This window comes from Zonotrichia leucophrys, chromosome 8, assembly GCF_028769735.1.
Source record: "Zonotrichia leucophrys gambelii isolate GWCS_2022_RI chromosome 8, RI_Zleu_2.0, whole genome shotgun sequence".
NCBI classification, from domain to species: Eukaryota; Metazoa; Chordata; class Aves; order Passeriformes; family Passerellidae; genus Zonotrichia; species Zonotrichia leucophrys.
Window position 1 is genome coordinate 3,614,520 of NC_088178.1, and position 22,605 is coordinate 3,637,124.

At 44.1% G+C, this 22,605-nt stretch overlaps 1 protein-coding gene across 2 annotated transcripts in view; it reads left to right on the forward strand.

Moving 5' to 3' along the window:
- Window positions 1-22,605, forward strand: part of ABL2 (ABL proto-oncogene 2, non-receptor tyrosine kinase) — a 45,288-nt gene that overhangs the window by 16,203 nt on the left and 6,480 nt on the right. The window contains exons 1-10 of one of the 2 annotated variants that reach the window (XM_064719858.1): window positions 3,929-4,071; window positions 13,446-13,616; window positions 14,437-14,732; window positions 15,957-16,229; window positions 17,039-17,123; window positions 18,698-18,875; window positions 19,447-19,631; window positions 19,881-20,033; window positions 20,843-20,932; window positions 22,089-22,262. In XM_064719858.1, coding sequence (XP_064575928.1) covers window positions 4,005-4,071; window positions 13,446-13,616; window positions 14,437-14,732; window positions 15,957-16,229; window positions 17,039-17,123; window positions 18,698-18,875; window positions 19,447-19,631; window positions 19,881-20,033; window positions 20,843-20,932; window positions 22,089-22,262 — 1,672 coding nt within the window. In that variant the 5' untranslated portion in view covers window positions 3,929-4,004. Of the gene's footprint in view, window positions 1-3,928; window positions 4,072-13,445; window positions 13,617-14,436; window positions 14,733-15,956; window positions 16,230-17,038; window positions 17,124-18,697; window positions 18,876-19,446; window positions 19,632-19,880; window positions 20,034-20,842; window positions 20,933-22,088; window positions 22,263-22,605 lie in introns of those variants that run through there. The other variant, XM_064719857.1, reaches the window with a different exon arrangement.

The following is a 22,605-nucleotide window of genomic DNA, read 5'->3' on the forward strand; positions in this document are numbered from 1 at the left end:
ATGTGGGGATGCTGCAAGTTGGCACAGCCAGACTTTGCTCTCAATTTCAGTTTTAAATGGACATTTCATAAAACAACACTCCCAAATGAAGCAGCTCCCTGGAGGCAGCTGTGTGGCACAACAGGAAAAGTCTTGCCATGAATGTAGCAATGTCCTTCTGGCAGAGCCTTTTATTGGAAAAGCATCTTGTAAAATCACCCAAACTGCTGTTGTGGATGGATGCAGTTTAGGAACTCAGCAGTGCTTTCCAGAGCAAGAGGAAACCAACTGCTGAGTGAGGCACAATGTTACACCTCCCACTGGGAATTTCCAGCCCTTTCCCTCTTCCTTCCTCCCTCAGAATATATATAGTAAATAGACTGAATGAAGCCCTGGGGGAGGTGGCACCCGTAGGCAGGAGCTGCAGCAGAGGCTGAGTGGCCCCAGTTAAAAGTGGCTGACAATTCCATGGCCAATCCTGGGAGCATCCCAGTCATACCAGCGGCCTGGCAGCAGGGGAGATGTCTCAGACAGCTATGCTGCTATTGAGTGGGAGGAAAGCTCCTTAAATAACCACCAGTGGCTCCTGTTCCCTCAGTGTGTCAACACTAAGTTGTTGTTTTATTCTCTGAACAGGAAAAATTAGTCAAGTCATTGTGTGGCAAGCAAGTGATAGAAATGAAATAATGGTTTTTTTTGCTTTTTCTAGCTGCTGGATCTGTTTTAGCACACAGCAGATACTTTCCTTGTCATTTTGCATTTCTATTCAAAAACCTCCAAGGAGCAGATGAAAACCAGAACAGAAGAGGAATAGATTTGGGTAAAATCAGGAGAGTAGCATTCTAGTGAGCCTCATCACTGACTGCTCCAAAAGGACTTATCTAGGTTTTGGGTTTGGAATACCTGCATTTTGAGGGGGTAAGGCAGCATTGGTGCCTTCCCCATCATTGTTAATCTTTGTATGTGGTTAAATTACAGTTCATAATCCATTCTTGAAAAGCCTTACTCTTAATATACTTTACACTGTCTGCTTGTTCTTATTCCAGGTGAATAGCAAGTGTTGTTGTGGTGCCAAATCAATAAAATAGAATTTCATTTAATTAATATTGTCTCACAGCCTATTACAATCCTAGATAATTCCAAACAACTGTTTTCCTCTTTCAAATTTCCCCAGCAACAGGAGGGGATGTTGGCAGTGGTATGGAAAAACAAACCATTAGTATTCAGGTTAGCATTGTAAATTGGCAACAGATCTCAGCTCTTTAGGGGATTTGTCTTTTGACAAATTGTTAGATAAATCTGAAATTGTAACTAGATCCCTTGTGATGTTTGTTTGTCTGTAGGCCAGATTCTGTCCTTGCTAGCCAAATTGAAGGTTAATCTAAGCATTTTCCATGCAATTTCTGCTTTTTGAAATGGTAGTCATGAACCTAGGAAAGAGATGTGGCCTAATGTGTCTGGGGAGTTAAGTCACTCATTTCCACACTGTTGTACTTTGTTTGCTTTTCTTTAGTGCTCTGAAAACAAATTAGTAGAAAAAACATCATCTGCAGGGTGGTTTTGCTCTCTTGGCATCCAGGGACAGCCAAGTTTTCCTCCTCCTGGGTTATTTCTCCCTAGAGCAAATGATGCTTTCTTTAACTAGATGACTTCTAGCATCCTTTGCAAGGTAATTTTTATCTTTTTTTTAAAGTGCTCCTCACCTTAGGATAGCAATATCTGCTGACTTAATCATACACCACTACTAATCACTAGTTGTATATAACTTGTTAGAAGACCTCAATTTTTTTTAGTGAATAGGATCTAGAAACTAAAAAGCTCTCAAACAGAAATAAAGTCTTTTACACAGCTTTCTAACTTTCCTTAAATTCAACTAGTTGTTGTTTTTTTTTTAATTAAAAGCAGACAAATGATGGAAGAAGAAAGCAAAGGACAAGTGCTAAACTTGTTTGCAGGAGGTTGAAGAAGCAGAAGAGGATTCAGTGTGATCATGTAGAAGGTGGGACACAGATGAAAATGGTTCTGCCTTTGCATGTGAGGTATTAAGTTCTGAGCTGCCCCTGTAACAACAGGAATCCATTTCTGAGCCTTAATAAGACATATGACAACATTTATAGGCTCTCTTCAGCCTGGAGGAGAGGTGGCTGAGGTAGAATGAGAGAAGGGCTTAGAAAAATCATGAGTAGCAGAGAAAGCACCTACAGGTACTTTTGGGATCATTTGGGATTTGCCTTGTAGAGACTGAGCATCAGCAAATGAAATTAGGAGATGTCCTGAGCAGTCAGAGCCTGTTCTTTGTTCTGCAAGGTGCTGTGAGCTCTTGCTACTGTGGCAGCAGATTTTGTTTATGTGTGAGGTTAGCTTGCAATGCTTCAGACAGCAACTGGACAAAATAAGGCCTGTCAGGAAGTTTAACTGCAACAACACAAGCTCTGGCTCAGAAACACCTCGAGTGCAACATGTTGGAGGCTTGGAAAGTATTCTGGAATAATGTGATTACCCTTTTGCCAGGCAGGATGCTGGGCTGTAAGTGACCCAGGACAGTGGTTGTTGTGTGCCTGAAGAATCCCAGTTGTCAGCTGGCTCTGCTAAAAATGAGGGGCAGGACTTGTTTTTCCTGTCATAATTTCCTTTAAATGTTTTATAGTTTTGATGTTAACAGTCAAAAAGTGCTGTACTCCCTAAAAGATAATCCACAACTTGTAAAGCATCTTTAGTAGCAGACAGATAAAATGTGTTTCTATCTTAACTGCATAAAACTCCATCAAGTTTAATACATTGGCTAGTCTTACCTCTCTTGAAGTAATTTAAAAAAATATTGTTTCTTCTATTATTCTGTCTTAAAATATTTGATCTACTGAATAGTATCCATTACAAACATACTAAATAATATAAACATTTTCAACCCAGCTCCACTTTACTTATGCACAATTTTGTCTATTCACCTGCTGTTATCTTTCTTTGTAATAAAACTGATTTCATTTCTACATCAGCAAGTCAAACCTTTTGTAGTTTTAATTACTTTTAGAAGTACTGAACCTGCTTAGTCTTACAGTGGCTTCTTTTCCTTCAAAGCTGTATTATTCTGCTATAACCCAGGAAGGATTTTCCAAAAACATTTCAGTGAGTACATTCTTGGCTTCATACTGAATTCAGATACATGGGGGTCAGACACTGCAGTTAGATTTGGAAAAGCAAATGCGGTGACACAGCCTGAAACTACAAAGCTGTGGCAGTGCTGGGCTTGGAATTCTCCCTCTGGAGAGGCTGGGGCTTGGAATTCTCCCTCTGGAGAGGCTGGGGCTCGGAATTCTCCCTCTGGAGAGGCCGGGGCTCGTGTTACCCTGGTCCCTGAGCAGCTGCTGGGCTGGTGCTGGTGAATGGAGCCCCTTGTCTGCTCGCTGGAGCCAATGACAAGTGTCTGGCTTTCACCGAGGGGAAGCGGTTCCGCAGCCAGAGCTAAGTTTAGTGCCATGGATTTGTTCCTCTGACTTCACATTCCCGCTGCCCCCCCTGCAAGGAAATCAGGCCAGAGGGCTGAGGAGGAGCAGGACAACTCAACCTCCCTCAGCCAGGGCTCAGCTGGATGTCAGGGGCTTTCCAGCTTAGGAGTTTTCCCTGGTTCGGAAGTTCACAACACGGCATGCAATTTTTGGGCAAGTATTCATGCTAAAGCTCGGCTTTTCTTGGAGGAAAGGAAACGTTTGTTTTCTAAGACAAATGTATTTCAAAGGAGGCAAGATCACAAAGGTATTTTAGGCAAATGAAGTAAATATTCTAAAAAGGATCCCCCTTCTTTGTTCAACAGAAGAAAATGGCTGTGGACGATGGTTTGAGCAGCATATTGGTTGCTGACAAATGAGGTTGAGAGTTTTGTGATTTATTTTTAGCTGGAGATTTTTTTTTTAAAACAGAAGTACTGTGTAGCCTTGGCAGTTGCTGCATATTCGGTGTGGGTGGATGGAACTGAGAGATCACATCTGTGCTAAACAAGCGTTTTGGGATTCCATTAAAAAATTAAACTCATGTACTGGAAACTGAAGCTGTACCAGCTCACCTGGGGAGCTCTGCCCTCTGAATATCCTCCACAAGGTAAGCACTGCTGCCTGCCCAAGGCACTTGCAAAAATACTTGGCCTCAAGATATGACATCAACTCAGATTTGGGCTATTAGAGACATTTTCTTTCTTTCTCTCCTGACATTACAGGTCAATGAGTTAATCTCTATCCTTTCCTTCCAAGTTTTCCTTCTAACTAAAAAGGCTAAAAATAAATTTCAAAAAGGCAGCTGAGAAACAGTTTAATGTGGTTGTTGATCCAAGTGCTGAATCTAAGGAGAGTACCTAATACTGTAAGGTATCTAATAAGATGTAATTATGTCACTGGGAAAGCAGCTTGGACATTTATATCATGTTAGCTCAAAGGTCTGATCAGTTAGTGCTTTACAGCTGCAAAATAAACCTCTCTCCAGCTAGACTTTGTGAGTGTGGGTATTTCTGGTTTATTCAGGGATCAGCTGAGCTGTGATTTCTCAAGTAGCCTTTTTGCAGAAGAGCTCTTACTGCAAGTGTTTGTGTTGCACTGTGTGTAAATAAGTACCCATGTGATTTGCTTAGAAGTAGATAATATCTGGCTTTGATGTGGCCAGTAGTAGCAAGTCCCCAGGAATTCTGTTGCAGTGAAGTGTAATCCCCATTAAGCAACTTCTCTCCCAAGGTACTGATTTAAAATAGTGCTAAATGACTTGCTGTAAGCTGGCGTGTATTTGGCCATCCCACCTTTCCTGGAGCAGGACTGGGTGACCTAATCCTCCTCACCCTTCACACTGGAGAGGTTTACTGGAACTTGCCAGGACAGAGGAAGAGTGTCAGACACACTTTTGATCTACAGTTTCCCAGTTAGCTTTGAAATCTGTGTCCCTTCATAGCATCCTTTCCCTGACTCTGCCATTGTGGCAGTAGTTGCTGTCTGCTGTGGGCAGCATGCAGAGGAAGAGACTGGAGCTGCAGTACCCAATGGAAGGAGGTATGTGGTACAGAGCATTTACACTTGCTGCTCTCTGCTTGTTTCTAGATTCCTGCAGTAGCAAAGCTGACTGCCTCTATAGGAGCTGAGCAAATCCTTGGGAATTAAGGGAACAAACACTTGGATACAGTATTCACAATTTTGCAAAAGGGTTACACTTGTAGTTTTTTGTTCTAAGAACCTCTTTGTATTTAATTTTAATTACATTAAAATCTCTCTTCAGTAAAGGAAAAGGTTTTTTCCTTATCTGCTGTGCTGTTGGGTTTTGCTTCCTCATCCAGAGGCCCATTTAAAGAAGTCAGACTTGAACTGTGTCTGCTCTGGTGCTTCTGACCATTCCCAGTACCTGTGCCAAGATGCAGCTGTTCTACCTTCTAACAGCTGCTGGCTCCAGCTCTCTGGTGCTCACATGGGTACCTCACCCTGAAGTGCTTTGTAAATGCTTCTAAACCCCTGCATCATTCTGCTGGCTGCACTTACCAGAATTGCTTTCCTGACAGAATTCTGTGAAGATCTTAGAGGTTAATAGTATTGTACTGAACATGATCTATACTTCATCTACTTCAAAACTCTCTCTTAAAACAGCAGAGCTACCAAATGCTGCTGTGGATGGTTCAGTCACAGCCTATGCTTTGATCTATGAAGAAATTGATGCATCTTGGTTTCAAGGAATGAAGATTTTCAAATGAAGGCTTGGGAGTTTAAGCTTGATTTATTTCCTACTGGATTCTGCACCAAAAAGCTACTTCACCAGAAATTAGTTGGGGAAGAAATAGGGAAGCACTGCATTATGTTGATAATGGGAGAAATGTGGCACGGACATCTAAGCAAAGAAATGGGCTGAGGGACACCTCTGATTGCATTAATAACAAAGGGAGGGGATAACTGGTACCAGAGAAACAGAAGACAAGTAGTTTTGCTAAAATCTTAACACAGCTAACCCCTTGTAATGTTCAGGTAGACAGACAATGTCTTGAATTCTTCACACATTGGTGGAACTAAATAAGTTGAGATCAATATCTCTCTCTCCTTTTACCGATTAGATTCAGTAACACCAAATCCCAAAACCTTGTCTTCCCTTGGATTTCTGTATTAAGCTAGCCAAGAAGCCCCTCTCCTAGGCAAAGACCCACTTTAACCCTTGTTTCATATCAGCACTTCATCATGTTGCAAAATTAATCTGTTTGCAAGGGATGAAGCATATAGAGATCTCTTTCTCACCTGAAAACAAAGATCCCTTTTATCTATGTCAGATATATTTTGATAATTGAGGCATGACAGTGCTGCCAGCTTGAACTATTTCTTTTTATATGATGTGAGCTGTTCATGATGCAATTTTGTCACTGACTCTGAAATCTCCTCCCTTTCTGTCTCTCCCAGCCTGGTGCCATAAATAGAAACCTACTCCTTGCCCATCCCAAGTTCCTGGCTTGGAGCTGTATTTCTTGGCTTTCCTCAGTGTGTTGTTTACAATACTTCAACCTTGCCCCACTCTGTGGGAGGCCCCAGGACTAACTATGGCTCTGTGCTTGGCTCTAGCAAACCACATTATTAAGAGTCTGGTTGCTTGCAGCAGAGGAACACCTAGGAGTGGCATTTAGGTAGTGCCTGCATTTCACCAAGGCCATATGTGAGCTGTCTGACCCCTTCAAACCTGTGTTTTGCCTGGCCACAGGGATGTCAGCAGAAAATCTTGGTGGTCCATTTAGGTGAAGGCTGCAGTCTGTTCCAGGGTAAAGGAAGTTCATAGGTCTGCTTCAATACTACCACATTATTAGACAGCAGAAACTTGGCCTGCTCAGCACTGGTTGCTTTTCAGTGTGTAACTTGTCTTGAGTATTTTTGGTTAGCAGGAAGCACTGAGACTTGGCTTCAGAAACAAAACTGCTGTAGAACTTGATACTGTTCCAATCATGTCAGCAAAATAGGAAACCCACTTGCTGCTGTGTTATCAGTTTTGTTTCCTTGTATTCATTAAGGCAGAAATCCTCCCACTAAGAAGCCAATTAAAGATCTGAAGGTCCAGTGGCGTAATGTTTTGTATGTGATGTATGTTTTGAAGGTGCAGTGGAAAATACCAATTATACCAGCACTTATTAGGTACCTGATGGTCTGCTTTCCTTGACTTGATGACCAATGCCTGTTCTTTGGTGGTCTTAAAAGTAAGCAAATAAAATGAGTCTGTCTGTAAAACTGCATCCTACATAATTTATTGGTGTTTAGTTTAAGGACTAAAGAGTGAAAATAAAATATGTGGCATGTTCAGGGATCTTGGTGGCTTTGTGTTTGAGTTGTCCCTATGTGAAAAAATACACACAAGTCTACATCCTGTGGGTTCTGTTGTATAATATATCCGATTAAGGCTGTATGCAATAACCAGTATTTACCCCATAAACCTCCTTGTCTCTTTCCTTCCATTGACAAACCAGTCACTTTGGCCTAAGGCAAACAACACCAAATCAGTTTCAGGGCTGTATTTTCATTAACACATTCTTTTCTTTGATTAAGACATGTTGAAATTCAGAGTATAGAAAGTTTTCTAGAAGCTCCCTGAACTGTACATTACCAAGTAGCATAGTCAGCAAGATTTCCTTTTATTCAACTTTTCCCCACTGCTGGAAGAATTAGAAAAATGCTTCTAAATGGATGACTTAATTTGTACAGGAAGGGTAACCACTCTCAAGAAACAGCTTTGAAGGGCACCACAGGGAATAGGGTAAAGAGCTGGGAAGAGCTGCTGTGCCTGAAAGGTGGATGCTTCCACTGAGGAAGTTGAGTGTGCCAGAATTAAGATTTTATGTCATGCACTTACTGTGAAGAGCACAGGAACAGGATGCAGATGTGGTGGATGCAGGTGTCAAAGTGATGGCCTGTTGTGTAAAATATCTGTCTAGGAAAATGAGTTTTAAGAGAGAGAATGGCCATCTAGAAGCCAGAAAGATGCTTGGTTTTATTCTGGCTGGGTGCATTTGACAGGACCTTATGAACTGCTGTGTGCTCTGTGTCCTTTCTACTGGAGAGCACCTTCAGGAGGGTGCCTGGAAAGGGTGTAGGCTCAGAATTACTCTGCTGCAGGAGACTTACAGGCAAAATGCTTCTCACCAATAATGCCACTGCTGGCAACTACATGGTTCCCATCAGGAGCTCTTAGCACACCAGCCACCCATTAGGCTGTGGCTACAGACTCTTCTGACAGAGGCTAAAATTGATGGAGTAAGTAGGGATATGTGCAAAATACATTATTAATCCAACTTAACTTCCTGCTAATCCTTCTTTGTTTGAAATACCAATTACTCATCCCTTGTACTTTAACTAAGAAGTAAATGTGTTATTTTAGCTAAGGTTAGTAAGTGTCACAGCTGAGACTAATCTAGCCACAAATCCATACATAGCTTGCCCTTTCCTGGTACCATTTTAGGTAAGGGTGATTGTCACAAAACTCATCCATGTCTTTCTGAAGCTGTGCTGGCTTTCTCCACAAGTTCTGATTATTCTTTGTGTACTAACAAATATGCTAAGCTTAGTACAAATGCCAGTGTAATTCAGAGTACTTGGGGCAAATGCAAACTGAGAAAACAATAAACTGCAAGAAGCAAAACAAAGAGGAAAAGAGAGAAAGCCTAGGAGCTCTCAAGTCTCAACCTCTGACCACCGGGTAGCATGCTGCAGGATTCACTGAGCTTGGTTATGGAAGAGGAAAAAAAAGAGGTCACCCCCTTGTCAGAACTTAAGGAACAACAATATTCAGGTGTCCTAAGCTAATTCTTTGCCTAGTTAGTTTTCCACAAATGTCGGGTGTTGGTTGCAGGGGAAATCACTCTTACCAGAAGCAATATAGGAAAGGCAACTCCTCATCATCACAGCATCTCCACAGTTCTATATACACTTTTTTTTACATTCACAACCTTACAAAACACAGATATTTGGAATAAGCCTGCTTACCTTTAGTCTGGTTTGAGTCACCATCACACGGTGCAGCTGCCCCATCACAGAAGGTGAAGTTCACAGATCATGGAAGTGCTGTTTTCTTGCCTCACTGGACTGCAGCAGCTCCTCTCCCCCTACCAAAGCCTAAACCACAGACTTCCCTTTCCCTGCTCCCTTTTATACCCCTCTGCAGGCCCACCACCCTCCCAGGTGTGAGACTGCCCTGGTCAGTGCTGGTTTGTTAACCCTTCCCTGACCAGGAAGGAGCCTGTCCTGCCACAAGGCAGCTTTACTGGAAAGCCAGGGCTTTTAAAGAATTCATCAACCAATCTGGGGGGTTTGAGAGGTAATTTGATGGAAACTGCCCCAAGTGTTATTAAATCAGCAAATGTGCAGCTCAGACTGGGTGCACTGTGCTGGCCTTGCTTTCTGTGTCTTTCTGAGTTCTTGACATGTCCAAGGGCATTCATGTGCTCAGTGTTTGTACCTCTCCAAGATGTGGATTTTCACCAACATCCTTTGCTGTTGATTCCTGTAAGCAGGGCTCCAGCAGTGGTATGTGGAGTGGAAAAGTGAATCAATCTGGGCGGTCCCCTTAATGGGTGATCTGTTTTGTAATTTGTGCAGAGGAATTTCTCCAAGGAAACTGTTTGCTTTCTTCCCAAACACTTTGTTACCTAACTCATAGTGGAACAAAACTCTCTCCAGCTCATCTCAAAGTTGTTTCAACTTGCAGTCCAGTCCCCACATCCTCCGTGTGTTGAGCAGTCCTGGAAGGCTCCACCCTCCCATCCAGTTAATAACCAGTCAGCCCAGGCTCTGATTTTCCCAGTCTCTGCTCTGCCTGCCTGGAAACACTTCCTTTCCCCTTGGCCCCCGGCCTTGCTGGCAGTGACTGCTGTGTGTGGAGCCCTTGTGCTCAGCCCAGCACTGGTGGTGCCCAGCAGCCTCTTTGCTCTCTGGGCAGCACAGAAGATGAGTGTGGGGACAGTCCTGTTCCAGTCCAGCAGCTATGGCAAGGAGGGCAGGCTGCTCTGCTGCCTCAGCGAGGGCACCTCTGAACCCACTGTCAGCTTCACAGGTAGGATGCTCGGGGTGCAATCCTCTCCTGTCCCTTTCCTGTGTTTGTCCAAGTGCTTCAGTGAGGATGAGGTCCTTTCAAGTTTGTCTTTGTCTTGTAGTATGAGGCCAGCCACAGGCAGGTGTGAGATTGCCAGCTTTTATTGGGATTTTAGGATTAGTGAAATGCTTCTTTTCTACGAGCAGTTACACAGTATTTCAGAAATAGAGACCACTTCAGCACTTAGTGTGACTCTGAAATTTAAGATTTAGCATATTCTGCCTCCTGCTCTGAGAGCAAAGAGATTGGTAATTACAGTGTTTGAGACCAAAGAGATTGGTAACTGGAGTGTTTGCAGCAAAGGTGGGGGACAAAGCCCCCCTCACATGGTGGCTGGATAGGAAAGCTTTCATATCCGGAGAGAAGCAAATTGTATTGTGGGAATAAAGGAGAGGAAGGAGATGGATGAAGCATAACCTCCTTGTGTGACTGTGTATTACTTGTTCACTAGGTGATGATGTAAGTTTTCCATTGCATAGGAAATGAAGGTGATAATATAAGATTTATGGTTAGCCTTGAAAAGGAGCTGATATAAAATGGAATTTCCCAGCTCATTTCCTGACTTTGGTGCAGACTGAGCTCACAGACTGTTCAGCTGGAGGGGCACCATTGGTGGCATGCTTTAGTTATCTCTGTGGTGATCATATTTCTGTCTGTGATGGATGGTGTAGATACCACACTGTATGGAACAGCGTGGGCTGGTATGGAATTATAACCTGCAAGAAATACTTTTGTATCCTGGTAAAAACCCCTTTAGGTGCTGGGTAACCTTTCCAGTTATTTAAGCATTCAGGTCACTTTAACAAGTAAAGGAAGTTAGTGAGACGTGAACTCTTAAAAGCATTTGATTTTTAGGTAATAAGATTTGTAGGTAAGCACTGTAGCTAAGTGATTGAAGCTTCTCATCAAACATTACCTTCTGCTGGCTTTTTTGTTCATCAAGTGGGTGTTAAGAACTTGTGCCAGCCTCCCAGGCATTGCCAAGAAAGTGCTAAGAGTCCCACATCTGCTTTGATTCCCCACTTCCAGTCCAGCACAGCCCCACACGTTTCCATGGGCAGAGCTCTTGGTACTGACAGGTTTCCATGTGGGCAGAACTCCGGTGCTGAGCAGGTGACGTTTCTGCTGCCTTCACCTTGCAGTGGGCTCAGCTGGGCACAGGAATTGCTGCAGCACCTCTGGAGCCGGGCTGGCCCTGGGCTGCTCCAGGCTCTCCTTGGCTGCGTGGATGAACACTGAACTTTGGGCTTGCCTGCTCAGTGTGTGAGCTTGTCTGCCTGGAGAAGGAAACTTAAAGGATGCTTTGACTAGAATAAATGCTATAGTTTTCTTTGGCAGATACATAATTGAAAGTAAGAAGGTAATTAACACCATTAAAGGATTTTGGAGCTGAAAAGTTGGGATTTTTTTGGAAGTTGCCTACTTTTGTGTTTGCTGTCTAGCAGAGATGTATAAGTCAGGGTTCTCACACAGCACATTTGACTTTGTTAAAGCATTGAAACACTCATAACACAAGTCACTGTAGGAGCATAAAGAATGTATTATTTAATTAAATATTACCTTTACTCCATAAAGAGAGCTGGATTTAGGAACTGGTGTTCTTTGATGGAGCTGAGTATGCACACATCCAGTCCCAAGAAAATACAGTGGGATGTTGGCAGCTGTGCTGTAATGTAGGTGGCTGAGCATTGGGATTTCTTATTTTCCATGATAGCTTCCAGCCTGATGGGTTAACATCTTGCAAAACTAATTGCAGTTGAAAGTTGGGAATAAGAAGTGTGTGTAAATATTGCATCTGCAGGCAGTGCAATCAAGGAACTGACATGTTGGTGCCTTAGCCTGTAGGCTCTTCTTTTTGTGCTAGGAGAACCTTGACAGAGGGCTACTTTTAGGTTATTAAGTAATTGCAAGATGAGCAGGTTATGCAAGAAGTAGAACTCTGAATAATTACCAGAAATGCAGTCAAAAGCTATTTGGCAAAGTTGAAAATGGAAACAGAGCAAACCTCAACCATTTACTTTCTCATATGCCTACAGTACAGTTAAAAAATTACATTATAGGCTGGAAACCCCCCATAGTCCTCATTTGCCAGGCTTGAGCTCTGGCCTGTGACACAGATTTGGCACATTACTGTGCCTGATACATGGCACAGGCTTCTTCCTGTTTTGTGTCTCACTGACTTCCCAGTTTTCCTATCCTGTGCTGCATTTGAGCTCTTTGTTCCTTTTTCAAGTGCCTTACAGAGCAGCTCTTGCTCATGAGTGTAAATCTCAGGGGCCTGTGGAGAAGGGGATAGGTGTAGCCACACACATTCTCTGGCAGTGTCTGCTTAAAAACATCCCAAGCCTGACTTCTGAGCCATCAGAAATGGGCCGAACCAATGACTGTAAAGCAAAGAAAGCCTCAGAACTTTTTAAAGAGAACTTTTTATGTTTAGTGCATTTAATAAAATCTCTTTGCAGTATACATTTCTCTAAGTTCAACTAGAGAATTCAGAAGTAGATATTGGGACAGGGACTTAGATCTTTGCTGTCAGAGAAAAAATATATAACTTTAATAAGTTTATAACTTTACATCTCCATATGTTGTTCCCTTGAGCAGCCCTCATGTATGAAACCACACCATCCCTCTTTCTTTTCTTAATATTGACATTTACTCTAGTACATGTTCCTGGAAAATCTCTTCATGAGTTGGAAAGCCAGTGGTGGTCTTGACATAGCACCAGCATGAAGTGTTCACAGTTTTGCTTCTTACCACAGTTCTTCCTAAACCCCTGTGGATTTAGATTAGTTTTAATAATCACAAGAACTGTAGGGACTTCTTTCTTTTGTTGCTAAAACATGTCTGATTCCTCCCCCCACTCCCTTGCAGTGACAAGTTTGCATCAGTTGTCCATTGAAACAGTGAAATAGAAATGCTGCTGCTAAATACCCAGCATCACCTGTACTGCCTTCTGTCCCTGCTCCTGTCAGTTTTCCACCTCTGTTTGCAGTCTTGAAATGTATTACAAATCACTGTCATTCCTGTTAATGCTGAACCAGTTACTATCCCAACTTACACATCTCATTTGTGCCATAATTCACTCTTGCTTGTATTTGTAATGCTGGTTTCAGATCCAAGCTGTGTCCACCACAGAAACAATAACATTTTGTGATTGAAAGGTTTTCTTCACTACTTCATGTAATTTTGAAAAGTGCTTTTAGTTGTGCACCTACAGGTGTAGATATATAATAAATATTAAATAGAAATTTTATATACATAGCTTGCTATTTGGCTTATAGCAGTTAAACCACCTTCTCCAGGAGCTGGACTGGATGTTCCCTTCCAGCTCAGGAAGGGAAATGATGAGAGCTGTACACAAAGTGATTCCCTGCCCTGTCCTGTCCTTTCCCCAGAGGCCCTGCACCGCCCCTACGGCTGCGACGCCGAGCCCCAGGCACTGAACGAAGCCATCAGGTGGAGCTCCAAGGAGAACCTGCTTGGAGCCACTGAGAGCGACCCCAATCTCTTTGTTGCACTTTACGATTTTGTAGCAAGTGGTGACAACACACTCAGCATCACCAAAGGTAACACTGGGAGTGCAGAGACCTGTGGGCTTGAAAACTTAGCTACAGAGATCAGGAAATGGAATCCCTGCCTGGATAGGAATGGGAATAGTGCACGTAGAGACTGGGAATAGTGCACTTAGAGACTGGGAATAGTGCACTTAAAGAATGGGAATAGTGCACTTAGAGAATGGGAATAGTGCACGTAGAGACTGGGAATAGTGCAGTTAGAGAAGGTGGGTCCCTACAGCAGTGGTGGGAAGCAGACAGCCCGTCCCTCATGGTGCTGGAGGGACACCTGCTGGGCAGTTGTGCTGGGACAGGCACAGTCCAGCCCTCTCCTGTGCCAGCTCCCCACATCACTGCCCTGTGAGGTACCTGCTGTGGGAAGGGCAGAGGGAAATGGGTACGTCACTGATGGTAACAGAACTTGGCAATTTCAGCTGGGGCCAGAATCAAGAATTGAGCTTGCGCAGACACTTTCTGATTCTGGTCAATACATGTGTCAGAACTGTGTCAGAAATGCCATGTTAAATCATATGGCATTTAAAGCTTCACGAAAACAAACCTGAGCCCTCCAAGAAAATAAAGTCTTCCTATTCTAATAAGCTGGATACGAGAAGCTTTCTGAGTTTATCTCACTGCACCTAATCAGTGAACAGTATCCTAGGTATTCTGTCTGAGCCTTTGCTTCATAAATGCCTTGTATGTAGCAGTTTATTTAGAAGATGATTTCTTTTGTTAAGCTATAAACCCAGGCTCAACTTGTGCTGAGTTTCTCCCTCAAGAAGACCCAGGAGCTTGCACCGTGCTTATTTTGGTTTTTCCTTTCTGGTCCCAGGTGAGAAGTTGCGAGTCCTGGGTTACAACCAGAATGGTGAATGGAGTGAGGTACGTTCCAAGAACGGGCAGGGCTGGGTTCCAAGCAACTACATCACGCCAGTGAACAGCCTGGAGAAGCACTCGTGGTACCACGGGCCCGTGTCCCGCAGTGCTGCCGAGTACCTGCTCAGCAGCCTCATCAATGGCAGCTTCCTGGTGCGCGAGAGCGAGAGCAGCCCGGGCCAGCTGTCCATCTCGCTCAGGTACGAGGGACGTGTGTACCACTACAGGATCAACACCACCTCAGACGGCAAGGTGAGCGCCTCTGGCAGTGCTGTGGGGAGAGGAGATGGAGATGGCATCTTGCAGAATCTCAAGTTGGAGATCCAGGATTAGTAAAATAAAGAGCATGTGTGCCAAGGGTTTGGTGGTGACTCCCCAAAAAGTACTTTGGAAGAAGTGCAGACAGTTCTTGTCTGGGCTGAAAGTAGCTGGGTAGCAAGGCAGCTGTGGTTGGAGGTGGGGGTAACCTTCCTCTGATCCCCTTAGAAGCAGCAAAGCTTTGGGAAGTGTTCTGGTTTAGGGCAAATATGGGAGAAAACCTCCAAAGGGCGCCCCTCCAGAAAGTAAACCCACACGGCCCCTCCCTGCAACCCGTTTGGGAAGGATTCCTCAGAGAGAAGGGGAAAGAAGGAACCTTTCTATTTAACAGGCAAAGCACCCCCCAGCACACAAAATGAACAATACCAGGTGACAAAACTCTTTCACTGCTCTGAAAAAGATGACAAATTCAGAAAGTCTCTCTTGGGGGTGGTCGCTCTGTTATCAGTCCCTCTGGGCAGCTGCTGCAGCCACAAGGTGCAAACTCTCGGTGTTCCCAGGTCCCAGTCCAGAGCAGGTTTGAGTAGGTCCAAAAAAAGGAAAGGAGAAACAGTCCAGGAAAAATCTGGACTGTTTAGCTAAACTAACTGATGAGCAGGAACAAAAAGCAGGAGCAAGAGCAAAGCGAAAAGCCAAGCAAAAAGCAAGAGCAGCATCATGTACTGCCCTGTCTCTGTGTCCTGCCAGCCATGGGGGAGTGGCTGATAGCAAAACCAAAACAAAACTTTCACTCTTCAGAGCCAGTCTTGAGGGCACAAAACACGATATCCAGCATAAACAGAACACAGGGATGGGGATACAAGTATCATAATGTCACCCTAGGACAGTAAGTCAGGATTTTTAACCAAGATGAAGTAGTGGCATGTTGTGTTGAGAGACCTAAGAATTCCAGCTTCTAGTCCTGTGAAGTATGAGGCAGGAGACATTTTGTCACAAGAACTAACACAGCTCTTAAGTGATGGCTTACATGTAGTTGCCTTCTGCAGGTAAAAATCCCATAGATTAATAGTTATTTGCCCAACAGGAAGAGAACAAATATTTTAAAGTCCTGGTTTTCTGATTAAAAAAAAAAATTAGAATGTTTGTACCTGTTTTCCAACGTTACTGAAAACTTGCAGCTGCCTTCATTTAAGCAGGTTCCTGTTTCTTGCTTTGCAGGTCTATGTGACAGCAGAAAGCCGTTTCAGCACGCTGGCAGAGCTGGTGCACCATCACTCCACGGTGGCAGATGGCCTGGTGACAACCCTGCATTACCCAGCCCCCAAGTGCAATAAGCCCACGGTGTACGGGGTGTCCCCCATCCACGACAAGTGGGAGATGGAGCGCACCGACATCACCATGAAGCACAAGCTCGGGGGAGGGCAGTATGGAGAGGTCTACGTGGGGGTCTGGAAGAAATACAATCTCACAGTGGCTGTGAAAACGTTAAAGGTGAGTTTTCACATTCTGGGCACTGCTCATTTGGTCACTGTTTATGACATGAGTAAGGAAATTGGAATGTTCTCAACTACACCTCGTGATATGAACATCAGAGAGTGGAGTGTGCTGCTCTGCATAAAATCCCTGCTTGGGAGTAGCTTTGCAAATCAAAGTGACCCCATCAAATTTACACCAGTGCACGTGGCTTAGAAACAAATTGGAATTTTGGCCCTGCAGGAGCTGCATGTCCAAGTCAGACCAATAGAAATGGTTACATGAGGGCTTTTGAATGCACTTTTGGGGCCCTGCTCCCCTGGATGAGGAAGTGGTCTCTGTATACAGCAGGCAGAGGCAAGGTGAGCTTTGCCCTGAACAGTGTCAGAGGAGCTGTGGAGGCTTTAAGAAATCAAAGATGTAGAAAATACCTTCTATAAGCTTCCTCCACTCCTGAAAAGATTCAGCCTCTCCATTTCTCTTCCTTTTCAAAACCTTGTTTGTTTCAACATTAACAATTGCAATTCTAAGTGGCCCCTGAGTAGGTTAATTTTTATAGCTATACAGGGGAACAAAGTCAGTGATCCTGAGAGTCTTCCTCTCACCAACCACAACACCAAATGGGCAAGCCTGGCCCTGCCAGGGTACTGCAGATCATCTGCAGGACAGCCAGGCAGCTGTTCAGGGCTGGTACAGTTTGCTTTGGCAAAAGCCAAAACAGCAGAATGGAGACAAAGATGCCATCATTTATATTCAACCAGGATGTGTTAACCAGACCTTGGTCATGAAAGTAAATGTTCCCTTCTTTTGCCTCTCTGTCTATCTAGGAAGATACCATGGAGGTGGAAGAGTTCTTGAAGGAAGCTGCTGTGATGAAGGAGATCAAGCACCCAAATCTAGTGCAGTTGTTAGGTGAGTGAAATGCCTTGCTCTTTGTGTTCTTACTTAGTCTTCATTTTGTCAGAAACTTGCCTGGTTTAAATGCAGTGGCAGCTTTTCTGTATTTATATAACTTTATGAATCAGGTCAGGTTATAGGGTGGTATTTTTGACAGCTTTATGTAATACTGGAGCTAAGAGACACTAATTTTAAATAAAACATCAAATACAGTCACTTACATTAGTAGACAACTTTGCTGTTGAGGCACGACTGTTACATAAAAGTTTGTAATATCAGCCTCCTGCTGCTTTGTGTCCTTGGCCTTAACAGGCTCCAGGGTTCAGTGATCAGGTTCAGATTCCTTCTCTGCTCTGTTAAATCAGATTTACAGAATAATTTTCTGTGGCTTATTTTTCTGAGAGAACAGGAGAGAATTGTAAGAAAATTCAAAGTGAAATGAAAAATTCTGTTGGAAGCACAACAAATACCATTCTCCATACTTCTCAAATCAGAGACATTTACAGAAAAAGCTGCATTGAAAAGAACAAATTAGTCCATCATTAGGCAGAAGACACCAGATTGCTGCTGCTGTGAGGAACTCTGTGTATCACCAAATAAGTACATGAGATCAAACAACCCAGGACTGGAAAAAATCCACAGGCTTTACATGGTGACTGTGCCCTGTTGTCTCACTGGCAGATGCATGATATGATGATCATTATTAAATAGTTTGCATAGCTGTTAAATCCACATGCACAAAGATTCTTAAGGAGACACCCTAAACCTTTACTAGTGTTTAATTGCCTCTGGATTTCTGGCACTTTCAGAAGCAGAGCTGTCAAGCCAAGCCTAGGATGAAAGGAGAAATGTGAAGAGTGTGAAGGCTTTTACTAATGGCAACTGTTCTGTACCCACTTTAAAAACAGGGCACAGATGAAATTGTGTGCCAGCCCTGTCTGGTTCCAGGAGCAGCAGCTCAGAGATTTGTCACCAGAGAGGTGCATTTTTGCTCTTTCTGGTGCACAGTGCTTTACTCCTGAATGTGTAAAGAGCTGCAGGGGGATCCCAGAGCTGTGACAAGAGTATCCTGTTGCCCTCCTCCTCCGCCTTTACATGCTTTGTACGGTGACTGTAGCAAGGAGTCATCCCAGGAATGTGTGAGAATGCTGCTCTAGGAGCGGGTCCCACCGTGCTGATTCCCTACCCAGCACGTGGCAGTGCCTCACATTACTCTGTAGTGACATTTCAGCCTGGAAATCCTGCCAGCTGACAGCTACCTGCTTCCAGTTGGCCACTCTTCAGCTTTATGAAGGCAGAGAGGGGAAAAAAAGCTAACTGTGTGTTCATAATTCCTCTTTTTTCATTCTGTAACCTTTCAAAGAACAGAACTACTGCTTCATGAATATTAGATGGGAATAGTGGCGCTTTCATAGACATGTTTCTCTCTAGCCATAAAGTGGATGGAGAGAAAAACAGACAGAAGCCCTGACTTTGGGCTGCAGTGACCTGGGTGCATGGGAATCTTCACTTTCCCAGAGGAGCACTCAGTGTTGAATGAGGAGCAGTGGTGAGGAAGGGAAGCTCTGTTCACCTGCTGCTGCCTGCAGGTGTGTGCACCCTGGAGCCCCCGTTCTACATCGTGACGGAGTACATGCCCTACGGGAACCTGCTGGACTACCTGCGCGAGTGCAACCGCGAGGAGGTCAGCGCCGTCGTGCTGCTCTACATGGCCACCCAGATCTCCTCTGCCATGGAGTACCTGGAGAAGAAGAACTTCATCCACAGGTGGGGGAGGTCGTGTTCAGCTGGTGCAGTTTCAGATTGCAGTGATAAACAGGCCACCAGAATGATGGGCTGGGAATTCCAGCTCTTGGGGAGGTTTCTGCCACAGCTGGGATTCACACTGGCTCATCCATTGGCTCTGGTGGCTTCACTGCTGTTTTCCAGTAGCTTTTCCCCAGGACTTTCATAGCAATCTTGTGCCCAACTGCCTGGCAACACCTGTGTGCAGACAGTGCCTACCCAAAGTTCTGTTGAAATGTAGATAAATGCCATAAACCTGTTACCAGTGTGTGATGAGCTGCTGATCCCATCCTATCCCATCCTATCCTTGACACTGTAACAGCCACCATTACTGAAAACTTCATAGAATTTAAAAAGTTAATCCTAATCCAGATTTACCTCATTGCTCCTAAGAATAAATCCACTCAGTTTCTGACACTGTTCAGGGCAAAGCTCACCTTGCCTCTACCTGCTGTATACAGAGAGCACTTCCTGATCCAGGGGAGCAGGGCCCCAAAAGTGCATTCCAAAGCCCTGCTCCTGCTGCAGTGGTGTCCTTTGTTCCTTTGTACAGGGACCTGGCAGCACGGAACTGCTTGGTTGGAGAAAACCACGTGGTGAAGGTGGCTGACTTTGGCCTGAGCCGACTCATGACTGGTGATACCTACACAGCCCATGCTGGGGCCAAGTTCCCAATCAAATGGACAGCTCCTGAGAGCCTGGCCTACAACACCTTTTCAATCAAATCAGATGTGTGGGGTAAGAAAACTCACCTTCAGTGCCCTTTTCTTCTTCATTTTGGTTTTTTCTCCCAGACAATAACTTGCTTTCTGGCCTGGGCAGAAACCCTTGTGAAGAGAGTCACATGCCAGGCCAGAAGTTCATGAATTAATAACATGTGATATCTCCATGTAGACTGGCCTGAAATACCTGCAAGGAAGGCCACAGAGTAATGAACAACAATAGGGCAGACTTATGACCAGGAATTTTGCTTTCCTCCTTTTGCAGCCTTTGGGGTGCTGTTATGGGAAATTGCTACCTATGGGATGTCACCATACCCAGGCATTGACCTGTCTCAGGTGTATGATCTGCTGGAAAAGGGCTATCGGATGGAGCAGCCAGAGGGGTGCCCTCCCAAGGTGTATGAGCTGATGAGGGCATGTGAGTATCTTCTTCCACTTGTGGGGACAAAGCCTGGGAAGGTGGGAGGAATCTGGAATTAACAGCAATACCTGATCCTCAGCACGTCACAGTGAGCTTGGGCGGCAGCAGTGAAACAAAGAAGGTGGGGAATGATGAAGGATATTACTGCTTAAAAAACCTTAAGGAAGCTGACAAAAGCCCAAAAGCTGGGAATTCATGTGATCATAATGCAAAACAAGCAGAATGCCAGTCACTTCCCAGACCCTGTGGTGATACCAGCAGACAGTGCTTCCAGAATATATCCTTCTAGTGCAGATTTCTGACTGCAGAAATTACACTTTTCATCATGATACTCTTCTGTAACTTCCCAAGCTCCATCTAGGATCAAGGCACTCTCCTCCTCTTTCCCCCAAAGGTCCACACATCCTTCTTTTGGAAAAGAAAAGAATATTTCTGCCTGAAACATTAAGAGCATGGGAGCAGGATGGTGCCTGAAGCTTTACATACTCAGTTATGTGTTCAGTCCAAGCAGCCAGGGTAGCAAATACAGAATTGTCCTTTGCCCAAACAATTCAGAAAGGGGGATGGGGAGATCAGAAAAACCTGCAGAGCTGGCAGAGAGCTGGGATTTTAGAATTGGTTCCTTCTCATTATTTGTGTGTGAGGATTCAGTAGAGTGCTAACTGCTGCCATGAGTCAGCACCTGTGAATGACTCTAAAGCCTGTTTAACAGTGGGTCAGAGTGTGACTACTTTCTGTCTGCTTGGACAGAAGAAAAGTTCATCTCCCTGTTTCAGGCTCTGAGATTTTGCTTTGTGACATTGCAGGCTGGAAGTGGAACCCACCAGACCGACCTTCCTTTGCTGAGACCCACCAGGCCTTTGAAACCATGTTCCACGACTCGAGCATCTCAGAGGGTGAGAGCTGCTGTTGTTTTCTTCCTGGAGCACTGGAGGTTATCCCAGAGTGCTGTGTCTCGTGGATGGGCCCTTAAGGCTCATCTGCTGGCAGTGGGGTTGAAATGGAGCTCCATCCCTTATTCTTTTAGCCATAATTGGGATAAATAACTTGTTTCATAAATACTGAATAAAGTTCAGACACATGCCAGTGCAGGGAACAGTGTAATTTCATTTGAGCAGTAAATGCCAAAGAGCTGATTTAAAGAATATTGTCTGCTCTGTCAGAGGAAATCTCTTGTTTTCCAGGCTGAAGAGTGAGGAATAGTAAGTGATGGAGAGAGAGAAAGATGTATGCATATCATGGTCCCTTGCTGACTGCAGCAATTAGGTCATGAAATATTATTCTACCAGCCTCCACTTTTAACAAAGTCTGCTTTAATCTCTGGATTTTCTGCTTAGCTACTTCTAGGAGCAAATCTGTGCAGCTCAAGTCTGAAATATAATCTACCAGGAGGTAAATACTGGTGAGGAATGTGATACTTTTCAGCAGACAAGCAGAAATGTCAGAGCATTCTGCTCAGTTTTTAAATTAAATATGCAACTGATCCATCAACTTCCCTGCTACAGCAAAAAGACACCAGATGGAATTTTACCAGTGAGGATCTGTAATAGACACATCCAGTGGCCACACAAATGCCAAGCTGGGTGTGGCCAGGAGGTTGTGGGGTTTTTCCTGTGTTTGTTTCCTTTTTCTTGACCTATTGTTGACATGCAATCTTCATTTCTTATCTAGGGGGACACAGTGCTTTGCCACAAGCAAAGCAGCTTAGACCCAGATCCAGGGAGGACACAACTTTGGGGGTGCATCAGTAGGAGGCACCTTGATTAAAGACAGGCAAATGCATCCAGTGCTGCCTTTAGCTCTTGAGCAGCCTTTAATAGACCCTGGTACAGATCCTACCAGGGTCTGGTTTTTTTTTCCTGAATTTATAAAGGTGTAAGGAAGGTTGTTAGGAAAAACACCTGACCCTAAATACTTCTAGACTTGAACAAAGACTAAATCCATAAACTATGTATTACTCAGTCACGGATCTCTTCCATGAAAAGACCCAGGGTTTTTTTCCCTCTACCTTTTCTGATCTCTGTTATTGACTGTTCCCTTTTTTCCTTACAGAGGTAGCAGAGGAGCTTGGAAGAACAGCCTCATCCTCATCCATAGTTCCTTACCTGCCCCGCTTACCCATGCTCCCCTCCAAGACAAGGACCCTGAAGAAGCAGGCAGAGAACAAGGAGAACATTGAGGGAGCACAGGACACTGTGGAGCACTCAGCATCCAGCTCAGCACCAGGTGTGACACAAAGAGCAACCTGACGTGGGCATGCTTTGTGCTGCTGTGCGAATTATTTACTAGCAAGTAGTTTTTTCAATGTTCTTTTAGTAAATCCCATTGTATTTCTTCTTTCAAATTCAGTTTTGCTGCTCTTGTTTAAGTGATAGCTTCAAAACTGAAGTTAACAATGCAGCAAGAGATTTTTCTCCCATACTTAGGGTGTTTGGAAAGGAGCAGAAAATTATGGTAAGGGAGCAATAAACTGAAAGAAAAGAGCAGCTCTTTTCTGATATCTTTCCAAAGTGGCCTTCTCAGTATAGACAACAGACAAGTCAGATACAGAAATGTAAAAAAGTAAAGA